This window comes from Scyliorhinus torazame, chromosome 15 (assembly GCF_047496885.1).
Source record: "Scyliorhinus torazame isolate Kashiwa2021f chromosome 15, sScyTor2.1, whole genome shotgun sequence".
Classification (NCBI taxonomy): domain Eukaryota; kingdom Metazoa; phylum Chordata; class Chondrichthyes; order Carcharhiniformes; family Scyliorhinidae; genus Scyliorhinus; species Scyliorhinus torazame.
The window spans coordinates 54,160,604-54,177,040 of NC_092721.1; the positions used below are offsets into that span (position 1 = coordinate 54,160,604).

At 49.2% G+C, this 16,437-nt stretch overlaps 1 protein-coding gene across 1 annotated transcript in view; it reads left to right on the forward strand.

The window, feature by feature from the left end:
- The window catches only part of dnajc3a (DnaJ (Hsp40) homolog, subfamily C, member 3a), a 214,367-nt gene that overhangs the window by 155,978 nt on the left and 41,952 nt on the right, over positions 1-16,437 (forward strand). Inside the window, exons 9-10 of the mRNA XM_072476253.1 lie at positions 3,970-4,090; positions 7,279-7,411. Of these exons, the coding sequence (XP_072332354.1) occupies positions 3,970-4,090; positions 7,279-7,411 (254 nt within the window). The remainder of the gene's footprint in view (positions 1-3,969; positions 4,091-7,278; positions 7,412-16,437) is intronic.

Sequence of the window (16,437 nt, forward strand, 5' to 3'; positions counted from 1 at the left end):
TCTCATTGCCATTACCTTGGCCAGGACCTTGGCATCTACATTTAGGAGGGAAATAGGTCTATAGGACCCGCATTGCAGCGGGTCCTTTTCCTTCTTTAAGAGAAGCGATATCGTTGCTTCAGACATAGTCGGGGGCAGTTGTCCCCTTTCCTTTGCCTCATTAAAGGTCCTCGTCAGTACCGGGGCGAGCAAGTCCACATATTTTCTATAGAATTCGACTGGGAATCCATCCGGTCCCGGGGCCTTTCCCGCCTGCATGCTCCTAATTCCTTTCACCACTTCTTCTACCTCGATCTGTGCTCCCAGTCCCACCCTTTCCTGCTCTTCCACCTTGGGAAATTCCAGCCGATCCAAGAAGCCCATCATTCTCTCCCTCCCATCCGGGGGTTGAGCTTCATATAATTTTTTATAAAATGTCTTGAACACTCCATTCACACTCTCCGCTCCCCGCTCCATCTCTCCTTCCTCATCCCTCACTCCCCCTATTTCCCTTGCTGCTCCCCTTTTCCTCAATTGGTGTGCCAGCAACCTGCTCGCCTTCTCCCCATATTCGTACTGTACACCCTGTGCCTTCCTCCATTGTGCCTCTGCAGTGCCTGTAGTCAGCAAGTCAAATTCTACATGTAGCCTTTGCCTTTCCCTGTACAGTCCCTCCTCCGGTGCTTCCGCATATTGTCTGTCCACCCTCAAAAGTTCTTGCAGCAACCGCTCCCGTTCCTTACTCTCCTGCTTCCCTTTATGTGCCCTTATTGATATCAGCTCCCCTCTAACCACCGCCTACAACGCCTCTCAGACCACTCCCACCTGGACCTCCCCATTATCATTGAGTTCCAAGTACTTTTCAATGCACCCCCTCACCCTTAGACACACCCCCTCATCTGCCATTAGTCCCATGTCCATTCTCCAGGGTGGGCGCCCTCCTGTTTCCTCCCCTATCTCCAAGTCCACCCAGTGTGGAGCGTGATCCGAAATGGCTATAGCCGTATACTCCGTTCCCCTCACCTTCGGGATCAATGCCCTACCCAGCACAAAAGTCTATTCGCGAGTAGACTTTATGGACATAGGAGAAAAACGAGAACTCCTTACTCCTAGGTCTGCTAAATCTCCACGGGTCTACACCTCCCATCTGCTCCATAAAATCTTTAAGTACCTTGGCTGCTGCCGGCCTCCTTCCAGTCCTGGACTTCGACCTATCCAGCCCTGGTTCCAACACCGTATTAAAATCTCCCCCCATTATCAGCTTTCCCATCTCTAGGTCTGGAATGCGTCCTAGCATCCGCCTCATAAAATTGGCATCATCCCAGTTCGGGGCATATACGTTTACCAAAACCACCGTCTCCCCCTGTAGTTTGCCACTCACCATCACTTATCTGCCCCCGCTATCCGCCACTATAGTCTTTGCCTCGAACATTACCCGCTTCCCCACTAATATAGCCACCCCCCTGTTTTTCGCATCTAGCCCCGAATGGAACACCTGCCCCACCCATCCTTTGCGTAGCCTAACCTGGTCTATCAGTTTCAGGTGCGTTTCCTGTAACATAACCACATCTGCCTTAAGTTTCTTAAGGTGTGCGGGTACCCGTGCCCTCTTTATCGGCCCGTTCAGCCCTCTCACGTTCCACGTGATCAGCCGAGTTGGGGGGCTTCCTACCCTCCCCCTTGTCGATTAGCCATCACCTTTTTCCAGCTCCTCACCCGGTTCCCACGCAGCTGTATCTCCCCCAGGCGGTGCCCCCCCGCCCATCCTCTCCCATACCAGCTCCCCCCTCTCCCCAGCAGCAGCAACCCAGTAATTCCCCCCCCCCCCCCCCCCCGCTAGATCCCCCGCTAGCGTAATTACTCCCCCCATGTTGCTCCCAGAAGTCAGCAAACTCTGGCTGACCTCGGCTTCCCCCCGTGACCTCGGCTCGCACCGTGCGACGCCCCCTCCTTCCTGCTTCTCTATTCCCGCCATGATTATCATAGCGCGGGAACCAAGCCCGCGCTTCTCCCTTGGCCCCGCCCCCAATGGCCAACGCCCCATCTCCTCCACCTCCCCTCCTCCCCCCATCACCACCTGTGGGAGAGAGAAAAGTTACCACATCGCAGGATTAGTACATAAAACCCCTCTTTGCCCCCCACACTCGCCCCACCACTTTGTTCGAACGTTCTTTTTAATAACCCGCTCATTCCAGTTTTTCTTCCACAATAAAAGTCCACGCTTCATCCGCCGTCTCAAAGTAGTGGTGCCTCCCTCGATATGTGACCCACAGTCTTGCCGGTTGCAGCATTCCAAATTTTATCATCTTTTTATGAAGCACCGCCTTGGCCCGATTAAAGCTCGCCCTCCTTCTCGCCACCTCCGCACTCCAGTCTTGATAAACGCGGATCACCGCGTTCTCCCATTTACTGCTCCGAGTTTTCTTCGCCCATCTAAGGACCATTTCTCTATCCTTAAAATGGAGGAATCTCACCACTATGGCTCTGGGAATTTCTCCTGCTCTCGGTCCTCGCGCCATCACTCGGTATGCTCCCTCCACCTCCAACGGACCCGCCGGGGCCTCCGCTCCCATTAACGAGTGCAGCATCGTGCTCACATATGCCCCGACGTCCGCTCCCTCCACACCTTCAGGAAGACCAAGAATCCTCAGGTTGTTCCTCCTTGCGTTGTTTTCCAGTGCCTCCAACCTTTCCACACATCGTTTCTGATGTGCCTCCTGCGTCTCCGTCTTCACCACCAGGCCCTGTATATCATCCTCATTCTCGGCTGCCTTTGCCTTCACGACCCGAAGCTCCCGCTCCTGGGTCTTTTGTTCCTCCTTTAGCCCTTCGATCGCCTGTAGTATCGGGGCCAACAACTCTTTCTTCATTTCCTTTTTGATCTCTTCCACACAGCATTTCAAGAACTCTTGTTGTTCAGGGCCCCATGTTAAACTGCCACCTTCCGACGCCATCTTGGTTTTTGCTTGCCTTCCTTGCCGCTGTTCTAAAGGATCCACTGCAACCTGGCCACTCTCTCCTTTTTCCATCCGTATCCAGGGGGGATTCCCTTCTGGTTTACCGCACAGTGTTTTTAGCTGTCAAAATTGCCGTTGGGGCTCCTATCAAGAGCCCAAAAGTCCGTTTCACAGGGAGCTGCCGAAACGTGCGACTCAGCTGGTCATCGCCGCACCCGGAAGTCCATTATGGACCAGTGTTTAGACAACACCAAAGTATATCATGGAGTTCACCTGACCCACAACTTTGAATAGATTTTGGTTATGGGGAGCACAAGGGACCACTTTACAGGTGTGATGCAACAGAGATCTAAAGTATTTTTAAACAAAAACAAATGTTTATTCTATGAACAGTTAAGATGTTCACTGTGTTTATAAAATGTTATCAATTACCAACACTGATAGCCCCCCCCCCCCAAAGATACAGTACTCTATAGGTAACCCGTAGTAACTTTCCTAACAATATCCATAAATCAAAGACCCTTTTTAACAAAGGCAGTAGGTTTCCATTCCTTGCAGAAATGGGTATTACTTTGAAATCAAGTGATCTGGAAACATTCTTTAGCAGGCACAGAGAGAGGGACCAAAATACACCACCTTGGCTTGAATGCAGCTCTCCAACTGAAAACAAAACTAAAACTCAGAGTTAAAACGAAAGTAAAAAGCAGAGCCAGAGCCCAGCTCCACCACACACTGACCTCACTGCAGCCACTTGAGAAGACAAACATTTCTTAAAGTGACATTCCCATGAGAGATGGGCAAGAAATGCTGGCGTAGCCAGTGACACCTACATCCTGTGAAAGAGTAACTGTAATTCAGTCTTCGCAATTCTTCCTTTTAATGAATTGCAAATCAGTTTGTTGAGTAAATCTTGTCAAAATTATTGTTCACTTTAGCTCCCCATTTGCAGGTAAAATCTGGCTAAAATCAACTTTCTTCCAAGGAAGATCGAGTAATTCATGACGGTAATACTCTATTGTGATTTTTAATTTAGAACCAGCAAGCAAAAGAAGCCATCACAACCTGCACAGAAGTATTGGAGCAGGATGCCAGCAACATAAATGTGTTGAAAGACCGAGCAGAAGCTTATATTTTAGAGGAACGGTATGAAGAAGGTACCAGTTTACTGTTTTCTTTAAAAGCTTAATATCTATACCAACTACACGTTGAAATCCAAAATCTCATTAATTCCTTTTGAACTGTTATAAGCTTCATTTAAAGGAAATGATTACACTCCGTTATGCATATTGTATCTGTACCTGTGATTTGTTAATTTGCTAATGTTTAGATAGATTATTTTAGACTCTGCAGCTAAACATCTGAAGCTTGGGGCTCACTAAAGGTTGACAGCCCAGCATGAAGTAGAAAAGATTGTGAGATGGGTGTATTTATGCAATCGGGAAAATTTTAAATTAGAAATTTTCAATTTTAGCTCTGTATAAACATTTATCAGAACCTATTGTTTCCCTCTCTGCAGGCTAGACCTGAGTTCTCAGCATTTTTAGTTTCTAACAATTCCAGCATTTGCAGTATTTTGCTTTTGTGCCGTACCCTTCAATACTTGATACTTGATCATTCTTCATGTGTGAACCTTGACAGCAAGTGTGAACAAGGTCAGCTGTGCTGGATTGGATAATTGAAGCATTGTCCAAAAGAACATAATAAGAACTAGGCACAGGATTAGGCCATCTGGCTCTTCGAGCCTGCTCTGCCATTCAATGAGACCATGGCTGATCTTTTGTGGACTTTCCTGCCCGAACACCATAACTCTTTATTCCAGTCTTGCCTTTATTCCATGATCGTGCGTGCTTGGGAGCAGCGACTGCCAACTTTTAATACCTCTCATTGTTCTGACGCTGGTTTGTGAGGTCTGTGTTCTTGGTACTTTAGTTTGTGGCTGTGGAAAAAATTCCACTATCAAAGAAAGCTTATCAACTTTCATCTCCAGTACTGGGCATCTCCTGGAACGACAAAATTACAAAGGCAAATCTCCATGATGGCAAGTGTGGACAAGGTCAGCTTTGCATGTTGGCACTCATTATGCAGAGGTGACTTTGCTGGCTTGGGCACATCACAGGATGGACGATGGTTCCATACCAAAGGATTTTCTGCAGTGCAGGAGACAGACAACCAATAAGATGCCCAAAGCTCCACTTCAAGGATGCTTACAAGCATGACATTAATGCTTACATATTTCATAGAATTTACAGTGCAGAAAGAGGCCATTTGGCCCATCGAGTCTGCACCGGCCCTTACAAAGAGCATCCTACTGAAGCCCACCCTATCTCCGTAACCCCCACTTCACATTTCTTGGACACGATTAGCATGGCCAATCCACCTAACCCGTACATCTTTGGACTGTGGGAGGAAACCGCAGCACCCGGAGGAAACCCACGCAGACACTGGGAGAACGTGCAGACTCCGCACAGAGTGACCCAAGAAGCTAACCTGGGACCCTGGAGCTGTGAAACAACTGTTCCAACCACTATGCTACTATGCTGATGACACTGAAAAATGGTGACATCATGTGGACCAGCATGTCATATGTGGCACCAGCACTGAGAACAGCAACCAGTGATGGCCACTTCACATGAACTCTGTTGCAGGACCTGTTTTCCATGGATTGGTCTCTTCAGCCATCAGCAAAGGTGCATCATATCAAATTACCCCAACACCTTTCAATTTGCTGCATGTCCATCAACTTGAGCAGATGGAAGATACCAGTGGTGTAGTGGTATTGTCGCTGGACTAGTAATTCAGATACCCAGAGTCATGCTCTGGGGACCTGGGTTCTAATCCTACCATGGCAGATAGTGAAATTTGAATTCAATAATAAAATCTGGTATTAAAAATCTAAAAGGTGACCATGTACCATTGTCGATTGTTGCAAAAACACATCTGGCTCATTAATGTCCTTTAGGGAAAGAGATCTTTCATTTTTGCCTGGTCTTCAGATCCACAGCAATGTGGTTGACTCTTAAATGCTTTTCAGGGATGGGCAATAAATGCTGGCCCAGCCAGTGACGTCGACATCCCATGGACAAATTTAATAAAAAAATAAAAAATAAAAAAAAAACTATGGACATGTAGGATCTTCGAATGGTTACGGGATCTATGAATGGTTTCATCATTTTGGCCTGTAATGCCCGTGCTGGTGCTCTGAAGGCCCAATTTACTTGGTTCTGCTCTGCTGCTTTTAAGACCATAAGACATAGGAGCAGAATTAGGCCACTCGGCCCATCGGATCTGCTCTGTCATTCAATCATGGCTGATATTTTTCTCATCCCCATTCTCCTGCCTTCTCCCCATAACCCTTGATCCCCTTATTAATCAAGAACCCATCTATCTCGGATAGCATTCCAATTCATGGCGCCGAGATCCCAGGTTCGATCCCAGCTCTGGGTCACTGTCCTTGTGCAGTTTGCACATTCTCCCTGTGTTTTCGTGGGTTTCACCTCCACAACTCAAAAGATGTGCGTGGCAGGTGAATTGGCCACTCTAAATTGCTCCTTAATTGGAAAAAATGAATTGGGTAAGAACCTATCTACCTCTACCAAGAAAGGCTGTGGAGTTCAAATCACTGAGTGTCTTTAAGACAGAGTTCCATAGATTTACCATCCTCTGGCAGAAGAAATTCCTCCATCTCTGATTCAAAGGATCCTCCCTTTAGTCTCAGATTGTGTCCTCTGGTTCTAGTTTTTCCCACAAGGGGAAACATCCTCTCTACATCCTCTCTACATCCACTCTCTTCAGGCCTTGGCAGTATCCTGTTAGTTTCAATAAGATCCCCCCTTATACCTCAGAAGTACATCCATAGCCCTCCTTTCAGAGAATCCAATTCCCTTTTGAAGCCTCAATTGAACCTGCCTCCTCAATCTTAGGCAGTGCATTCCAGATTCTAAATGTGTAAAACAAAAAAATTCTTATGCTGCCAATTTTTGCCAATTGACTTCCATCCTGGCTCTCTGGTTATCCATTTTTCCACCAAAGGGCACAGTTTCTCCATCTACTATGACAGATCCCTCGTGATTTTGACAGACCCCATAGATTTTGAATACCTCTAATCTTGTTAAATACTTGCTCATTAACAATTTCTAATCTTTGAATTCTGGCTTTTTCTATTTCTGAGGTACAGAGGATAATGATGAGATGTTAAGTTAGCTTATTTTTGCCCGATGGGCGCCTACCTACCCATTATAAAACAATGGTTCATTTGAAGTTGCATGTGTATATTTGAATGAGTGAGAAACTTAATGTGCAGAGTTCAAAGAGTAAACTCAAATTTATCTGATGTGTTGTACAGCGATCAAAGACTATGAAGTTGCGAGAGACCACAGTGACAATGATCAAGGAATAAAGGAAGGATTTGAAAGAGCACAGAAGCTTCTAAAACAGTCACAGAAGAAAGATTACTACAAAATATTAGGAGTCAAAAGGTATTTACTGAATCACTGCCAAATGTTGTTAGAATCATCAAATTAAAAGTGCAGAAGGAGGCCATTCGGCCCATCGAGAATGCCCCAGCACTTGGAAAGAACACCCTACTTAAGCCCTCACCACCACCCTATCCCAATAACCCCACCTAACCTTTTTTGTTTTGGACACGAAGGGCAATCCACATCTTTTGACACTGGGAGAACGTGCAGACTCTGCACGGATAGTGACCCAAACCGGGAATTGAACCTGTGACCCTGGAGCTGTGAAGCAACAGTACTAACGACTCTGCTACTGATATTAGTGTCTAAAGATCCTGGATCTGGGCTGAGACAATTGAAAAAAACTTTTATTTACAAGTTTCGAGTAGGTTATTTATACCCCGTAACATGTATAACACTTTCTACATGGCGATACATTTTTAAGTTGGGTAAATGCAGTAAGAGCAATGTCCTTGTGGGGGCATTTGCTAGTTCTGTGGGTATTTAAAGTAGTGTGGCAGGGGGATGGGATCCCAGGAGTAGGGTCAGATAGATCAAATTCAGATCAGGAAAATGGAAGTAGAGCATTAGCCTGTTATGTGGAAGATATAGTGATAGACTTGGATGTGCAGGAGAAGCAAAGTTTATGGGGTTAAACTGTTTAATACTCCTTGCATTGAAGTATACAAACCAGGTAGGTGAGTTAAGGGTGAAGGTAGGCACATGGCAGCAGGATGTCATTGCTATAATGGAACCTGACTAAAGGAGGGACAAAACTGGCAGCTCGATATCCCTGATTATAGTCTTCAGACATTGAATGTAGAATATTACAGCGCAGTACAGCCCCTTCGGCCCTCTGTTGCGCCAACCTGTGAAACCTCTCGAAAGCCCATCTACACTATTCCCTTATCGTCCATATGTCTATCCAATGACCATTTGAATGCCCTTCGTGTTGGCGAGTCCACTACTGTTGCAGGCAGGGCATTCCACGCCCTTACTACTCTCTGAGTAAAGAACCTACCTCTAACATCTGTCTTATATCTATCACGCCTCAATTTAAAGCTATGTCCCCTCGTGCTAGACATCGCCATCCGAGGAAAAAGGCTCTCTCTGTCCACCCTATCCAATCCTCGGATCATCTTGTATGCCTCAATTAAGTCACCTCTTAACCTTCTTCTCTCTAACGAAAACAGCCTCAAGTCCCTCAGCCTTTCCTCATAAGATCTTCCCTCCATACCAGGCAACATTCTGGTAAATCTCCTCTGCACCCTTTCCAATGCTTCCACATCCTTCCTATAATGCGGCGACCAGAATTGCACGCAATATTCCAAATGCGGCCGCACCAGAGTTTTGTACAGCTGCAATATGACCTCATGGCTCCGAACCGCAATCCCTTTACCAATAAAAGCTAACACACCGTACGCCTTCTTAACAACCCTCTCAACCCGAGTGGCAACTTTCAGGGATCTATGTACATGGACACTGAGATCTCTCTGCACATCCACATTGCCAAGAAACTGACCATGAGCCCAGTACTCTGTCTTCCTGTTATTCCTTCCAAAATTAATCACCTCACACTTTTCTGTATTAAACTCCATTTGCCACCTCTCAGCCCAGCGCTGCAGCTTATCTATGTCCCTCTGTAACTTGTTTTTAAAAATTTTCAGCAATTTTCAACCATACAAACCCCCCCCCCCCGGGCGCAACATCGAGGGCTGAAGGGGCTGTACTGCGCTGTAATATTCTACATTCAATGTCTGAAGACTATAATCAGGGATATCGAGCTGCCAGTTTTGTCCCTCCTTTAGTCAGGTTCCATTATAGCAAGACATAAACATATCAAATCAACATAATACAGAGCTTTGTACATTGGATTCCTCCCGCACATTTCGACATTCCCAAACTTTTATGTATTTTCTTGCTCAAGTGCCCCTAGGAAACCCCCCTTCTTTCTCTCTCTCTCTCTTTTCCCCCGCCCCCCGGGTTGCTGCTGCTGACCAAACTTCATCTAACGCTCCGCGAGATAGTCTAGGAACGGTTGCCACCGCCTGGAGAACCCCTGCACAGACACTCTCAAGGCAAACTTTATTCTCTCCAACTTGATAAACCCTGCCATGTCATTTATCCAGGCTTCAACACTGGGGGGCTTCGCATCTTTCCACACTAACAAGATCCTCCGCCGGGCTACCAGGGACGCAAAGGCCAGAATGCCGGCCTCTTTCGCCTCCTGCACTCCCGGCTCGTCCGCCACTCCAAATAGTGCTAGCCCCCAACTTGGCTTGACCTGGACTTTAACCACCTTAGATATAGTTCTCGCAACACCCCTCTAGAACCTATCCAGTGCCGGGCACAACCAGAACATATGGGTGTGGTTCGCCAGGTTTCCTGAGCACCTCTCACATCTGTCCTCCACCCCAAAGAACCTACTCAGCCTCGCCCCTGTCATATGCACTCTGTGAATAACCTTAAACTGTATCAGGCTAAGCCTGGCACACGAGGAAGAGGAATTAACCCTGCTCAGGGCATCAGCCCACAGACTCTCTTCAATCTCCTCCCCCAACTCCTCCTCCCCATTTACCCTTCAGCTCTTCTACCAAAGCCTCCCCCTCTTCTTTCATCTCCTGGTATATCTCCGACACCTTGCCCTGTCCGACCCATACACCCGAAATCACCCTGTCTTGAATCCCCTGTGCCGGGAGCAACGGAAATTCCCTCACCTGTCTCCTCACAAACGCCCTCACTTGCATGTACCTGAACGCGTTTCCCGGGGGTAGCCCAAACTTCTCCTCCAGCGCCCCCAGGCTCGCAAAAGTCCCATCAATGAACAGGTCCCCCATTCTTCTAATCCCTGCCCAATGCCAGCTCTGAACCCCCCCCCCCCCCCATCCATCCTTTTCTGGGACAAACCGATGGTTACCCCTGATCAGGGACCACACCGAGGCTCCCATCGCACCCCTATGCCATCTCCATTGGCCCCAGATCTTTAGCGTTGCCGCCACCACTGGACTCGAGGTGTACCTTGTCGGCGAGTGCGGCAGCGGTGCCGTCACCAGCGCCCCCAGGCTCGTTCCTTTGCAGGACGCCATCTCCAACCTCTTCCATGCCGCCCCCTCTCCCTCCATCACCCACTTACGGATCATCGCCACGTTGGCTGCCCAGTAGTAGCCACCCTATCTCTACTACGCTCCAGAAACCCCCTCCTTACCCTCGGGGGTCTTGTTTGCCCACACAAAACCCATAATGCTCCTGCCTACCCTCTTTTTATTAAAAAAAAAAAAAAAAAAGGCCTTGGTGATCACAATTGGAAGGCACTGGAACACAAAGAAACCTCGGGAGGACCACCATTTTAATCGACTGTACTTTGCCCGCTAACAAGAGTGGCAACATGTCCCATCGTTTGAAGTCCTCCTCCATCTGCTACACCAGCCGCGTTAAATTAAGTTTATGCAGGGCCCCCCAGCTCCTAGCTATTTGGATCCCGAAGTACCGAAAGCTCCTTTCCGCCCTCCTCAACGGTGGATTGTCTATCCCTCTTCCCTGGTCCCCTGGATGCACCACTAAGAGCTCACTTTTCCCTACATTGAACTTGTAGCCCGAAAAGTCCACAAACTCCCTTAGAATCTGCATGACCTCCACCATTCCCTGGACTCCCTTAATGCCATGGCCAAAGGTTCAATTGCTTACGCAAACAACAGGGGGCACCCCTGCCTCGTCCCTCTATACAGCCGAAATTATTCCGACCTCCGCCGATTCGTGACCACACTCGCCACCGGGGCTCTATATGGGAGCTTAACCCAGCTAATCAACCCTCTCCCGAACCCAAACCTACGCAACACTTCCCAGCGATACTCCCACTCTACTCGGTCAAAGACCTTCTCCGCGTCCATAGCTGCCACTATCTCCACCTCTCCCTCCACCGATGGCATCATTATCACGTTTAGGAGCCTCCGCACATTGGTGTTTAGCTGCCTGCCCTTTACAAATCCTGTCTGGTCCTCGTGAATCACCCCAGGGACACAGTCCTCGATCCTCGTAGCCAGCACTTTTGCCAGCAACTTAGCATCCACGTTGAGGAGCGAGATCGGCCTGTACGACCCACATTGCAGTGGGTCCTTATCCCGCTTCAGGATCAAAGAGATCATCGCCTCCGACATTGTCGGGGGCAGGGTCCCCGTCCCCCCCCATCCCTTGCCTCATTGAAAGTCCTCACCAGCAACGGGGCTAACAGGTACCTCTTGTAGAACTCAACCGGGAACCCATCCGGTCCCGGGGCCTTCCCTGCCTGCATGCTCCCAGTCCTCTAATCAGCTCCTCCAACCCAATTGGCGCCCCCAACCCAGCCACCTCCTGCTCCTCCACCCTCGGGAACCTCAGTTGGTCCAAGAATCGTCGCATCCCCTCTTCCCCCGCTGGGGGCTGGGATCTGTTTAGCTCCTCGTAGAAGGCCTTGAATGCCCCATTTACTTTCACTGCGCTCCACACCGTAGTTCCCCTTCCATCCTTGACTCCACCTATCTCCCTCGCTGCCATTCTCTTACGGAGCTGGTGTGCCAGCATCCGGCTCGCCTTCTCCCCATACTCGTACGTCGCCCCCTGTGCTTTCCTCCACTGTGCCTCTGCCTTCCCTGTGGTCAACAGGTCGAACTCCGTCTGGAGACTTCGCCTCTCCCTGAGTAGTCCCTCTTCAGGGGCCTCTGCATACCTCCTGTCCACTCTCAAAATCTCCCCCACTAACCTCTCCCTTTCCCTGCCCTCTCTCTTTTCCCCATGAGCCCTGATGGAGATTCTCTCCCCTAATCACAGCCTTCAGTGCCTCCCATACTACCCCCACCTGCACCTCCCTGTTGTCGTTGGCCTCCAAATATCTTTCAGTGCACTCCCGCACACCACCTCATCTGCCAGCAGTCCCACATCCAGCCGCCACAACGGGCGTTGGTCCCTCTCCTCTCCCAACTCTAGTTCCACCCAGTGCGGGGTTTGGTCTGAAATGGCTATGGCCGAATACTCCATTCCCTCCACTTTCGGGATCAGCGCCCTACCCAGAACAAAAAAATCTGTCCGGGAGTAGGCTTTGTGTACATGGGAGAAAAAAGAAAATTCTCTGGCCAGAGGCCTGGCAAATCTCCACGGATCCACCCCCCCCCCCCCAAAAAATCTGGTCCATAAACCCCCTAAGCACCTTGGCCGCATCCGGCCTCTTTCCGGTCCTAGATCTGGAGCGATCCAGTGCTGGGTCCAACAGTGTTGAAATCCCCACCCATTATCAAGCTTCCTACCTCCAGGTCCGAAATGCGCCCCAACATAGCTTCATGAATACAGCATCGTCCCAGTTGGGGGCGTATACATTTACCAATACCACCCACGTCCCCTGCAAGCTACGTATCACCATCACGTATCACCATCACGTATCACCATCACGTATCACCATCCATTGTCCGCTACTATGTTCTTGGCCTCAAACGACACCCGCTTCCCCACCAGTATTGCCACCCCTCTATTCTTCGCATCCAGCCCCGAATGGAATACCTGTCCTACCCATCCCTTTCTTAACCTGACCTGATCTGCGCTGAAGCATGACCACGTCTGCCTTCAGTCCCATTAAGTGCACGAACACTCGGGCCCTCTTAACCGGCCCATTGAGGCCCCTCACATTCCATGTTATCAGCCGGATTGGGCCCCCCCCCCCCCCTGCTGACTAGCCATCTCCTATTTTATGCCAGTCCTGTGCCAGCGCCTCCCGCACCCTCCAGTCCCCCAGATGGGGAACCTCCGCCCCGACCACCTCTTCAGTTTTCAGTTCCCCCGCTGCCAATGCTGCAGCAACCCTATTTCTTTCTCTCTTTCCCCCCCCCCCCCGCTAGATCCGGATCTAGCTCTTTTGCTCCCCCATAATACTTCCGTAAGTCTGCTGACCCCGGCTTCCCCCGCCTTCTCGTTGACCCCCCCCCTCTGCCCTTCCCTAACGCAGGAAAAAGCCCGCGCTTTCCTGAGCCCCCTGTGGTGCCGCTCCTGTCGCCTTATCCCAATTCCCCCATCCCTGGGTCTCGCCTCCCTCATTCCCCGACGCCCACATTCCCCACAGTCTCCCCATCAAATATCTTCTCCCATCCCCATCCATCGTCCCACTCGTGAAACATTCTTTTCACATATACAACCCTGTATACAATCAACATCTCCCCCACAACCACAGACCCTCAGTTTGAGTCCAATTTTTCCGTTTGGATAAAGGTCCAAGCCTCTTCTGGAGTTTCAAAATGTCGATCCTGAAATGTGACCCACAGTCGCGCTGGCTGCAGCATTCCGAATCTCACCCTCTTTCTATGCAGCACCGCCTTGGCCCGATTGAAACCAGCTCTCCTCTTTGCCACCTCCGTGCTTCAGTCCTGGTAGACTCTGATCACCGCATTCTCCCACCTACTGCTCCGCTCTTTCTTGGCCCATCTCAGGACACTCTCTCTGTCCGCGAAACGATGGAATCTCACCACTATCGCCCTTGGCGGCTTGCCGGCCTTGGGTCTCCTCGCCAGTACCCGGTGAGCCCCTTCTAGCTCCAGGGGGCTTGGAGATGCCTCCGCACCCATCAGCGAATGGAGCATCGTGCTCACGTACGCCCCAGCATCGGCCCCCTCCACCCCTTCAGGGAGACCCAGAATCTGGAGATTCTTCCTCCTCTACCTGTTCTCCAGGTCCTCGAATCTTGAGGGCCACCTCTTGTGCAGCGCCTCCATCTTCACCGCCAGGCCCAAGATCTCATTCTCGTTGGTTTTGTCCCTCCTCCCGGAGCGCTCTCTCCTGGGTCTTTCTGGGTCTCCTTCAGCCCCTCGATCACCATCAGCAGTGGCGCCAGCACCTCCTTTTTGAGCTCCTCCATGCAGTGCCTGAGAAACTCCTGCTGATCCGGCCCCCACGCTGCTCGATCTCCGCCCTCCGCCATCTTGTTTTTTCCCCCTCGTTTCTGCCACTGCTCCAAAGCCACTTTTTCCCCCGCTCCACTTCTGGTCCCCTCCCCACACGACGGAAGGGGGACCTTGCTCTCACCTTCCCTCACGGGAATCGGTCGAAACATTTCGGTTAGGGCTCCTCTTGAGCCCAAAAGTCAGTTCTAGCGGGAGCAGCTGAAATGTGTGGCTTAGTTCCGCATCGCCGCAACCGTAAGTCCTCCCTCTGTGACTTGTAACATCCTTCCGCGCTGTCCACAACTCCACTGACTTTAGTGTCATCTGAAAATTTACTCACCCATCATTCTACGCCCTCCTCCAGGTCATTTATAAAAATGACAAACAGCAGTGGCCCCAAAACAGATCCTTGTGGTACACCACTAGTAACTGGACTCCAGTCTGAACACTTCCCATCAACCACCACCCTTTGTCTTCTTCCAGCTAGCCAATTTCTGATCCAAACTGCTAAATCTCCCTGAATCCCATGCCTCCATATTTTCTGCAGTAGCCTACCGTGGGGAACTTTATCAAAAGCTTTACTGAAATCCATATACACCACATCAACTGCTTTACCCTCATCCACCTGTTTGGTCACCTTCTCAAAGAACTCAATAAGGTTTGTGAGGCACAACCTACCCTTCACGAAACCGTGTTGACTATCCCTAATCAAATTATTCCTTTCCAGATGATTATACACCCTATCTCTTATAAGAACATAAGAACTAGGAGCAGGAGTAGGCCATCTGGCCCCTCAGGCCTGCTCCACCATTCAATGAGATCATGGCTGATCTTTTGTGAACTCAGCTCCACTTTCCGGCCCGAACACCATAACCCTTAATCCCTTTATTCTTCAAAAAACTATCTATCTTTATCTTAAAAACATTTAATGAAGGAGCCTCTACTGCTTCACTGGGCAAGGAATTCCATAGATTCACAACCCTTTGGGTGAAGAAGTTCCTCCTAAACTCAGTCCTAAATCTACTTCCCCTTATTTTGAGGCTGGGGATGCCCCCTAGTTCTGCTTTCACCCGCCAGTGGAAACAACCTGCCTGCATCTATCCTATCTATTCCCTTCATAATTTTATATGTTTCTATAGGATGCCCCCTCATCCTTCTAAATTCCAACGAGTACAGTCCCAGTCTACTCAATCTCTCCTCGTAATCCAACCCTTTCAGCTCTGGGATTAACCTAGTGAATCTCCTCTGCACACCCTCCAGTGCCAGTATGTCCTTTCTCAAGTAAGGAGACCAAAACTGAACACAATACTCCAGGTGTGGCCTCACTAACACCTTATACAATTGCAGCAGAACCTCCCTAGTCTTAAACTCCATCCCTCTAGCAATGAAGGACAAAATTCCATTTGCCATCTTAATCACCTGTTGCACCTGTAAACCAACTTTTTGCGACTCATGCACTAGCACACCCAGGTCTCTCTGCACAGATATTTTATGATTTAAATAATAATCCCTTTTGCTGTTATTCCTACCAAAATGGATAACCTCACATTTGTCAACAGTGTATTCCATCTGCCAGACTCTAGCCCATTCACTTAGCCTATCCAAATCCCTCTGCAGACTTCCAGTATCCTCTGCACCTTTTACTTTACCACTTATCTTAGTGGCGTCTGCAAACTTGGACACATTGCCCTTGGTCCCCAACTCCAAATCATCTATGTAAATTGTGAACAGTTGTGGGCCCAACACTGATCCCTGAGGGACACCACTAGCTATTGATTGCCAACCAGAGAAACACCCATTAATCCCCACTCTTTGCTTTCTATTAATTAACCAATCCTCTATCCATGCTACTACTTTCCCCTTAATGCCATGCATCTTTATCTTGTGCAACAACCTTTTGTGTGGCACCTTTTCAAAGGCTTTCTGAAAATCCAGATATACCACATCCATTGGCTCCCCGTTATCTACCGCACTGGTAATGTCCTCAAAAAATTCCACTAAATTAGTTAGGCATGACCTGCCCTTCATGAACCCATGCTGCATCTGCCCAATGGGACAATTTCCATCCAGATGCCTCGCTATTTCTTCCTTGATAGATTCCAGCATCTTCCCTACTACCGAAGTTAAGCTCACTGGCCTATAATTACCCGC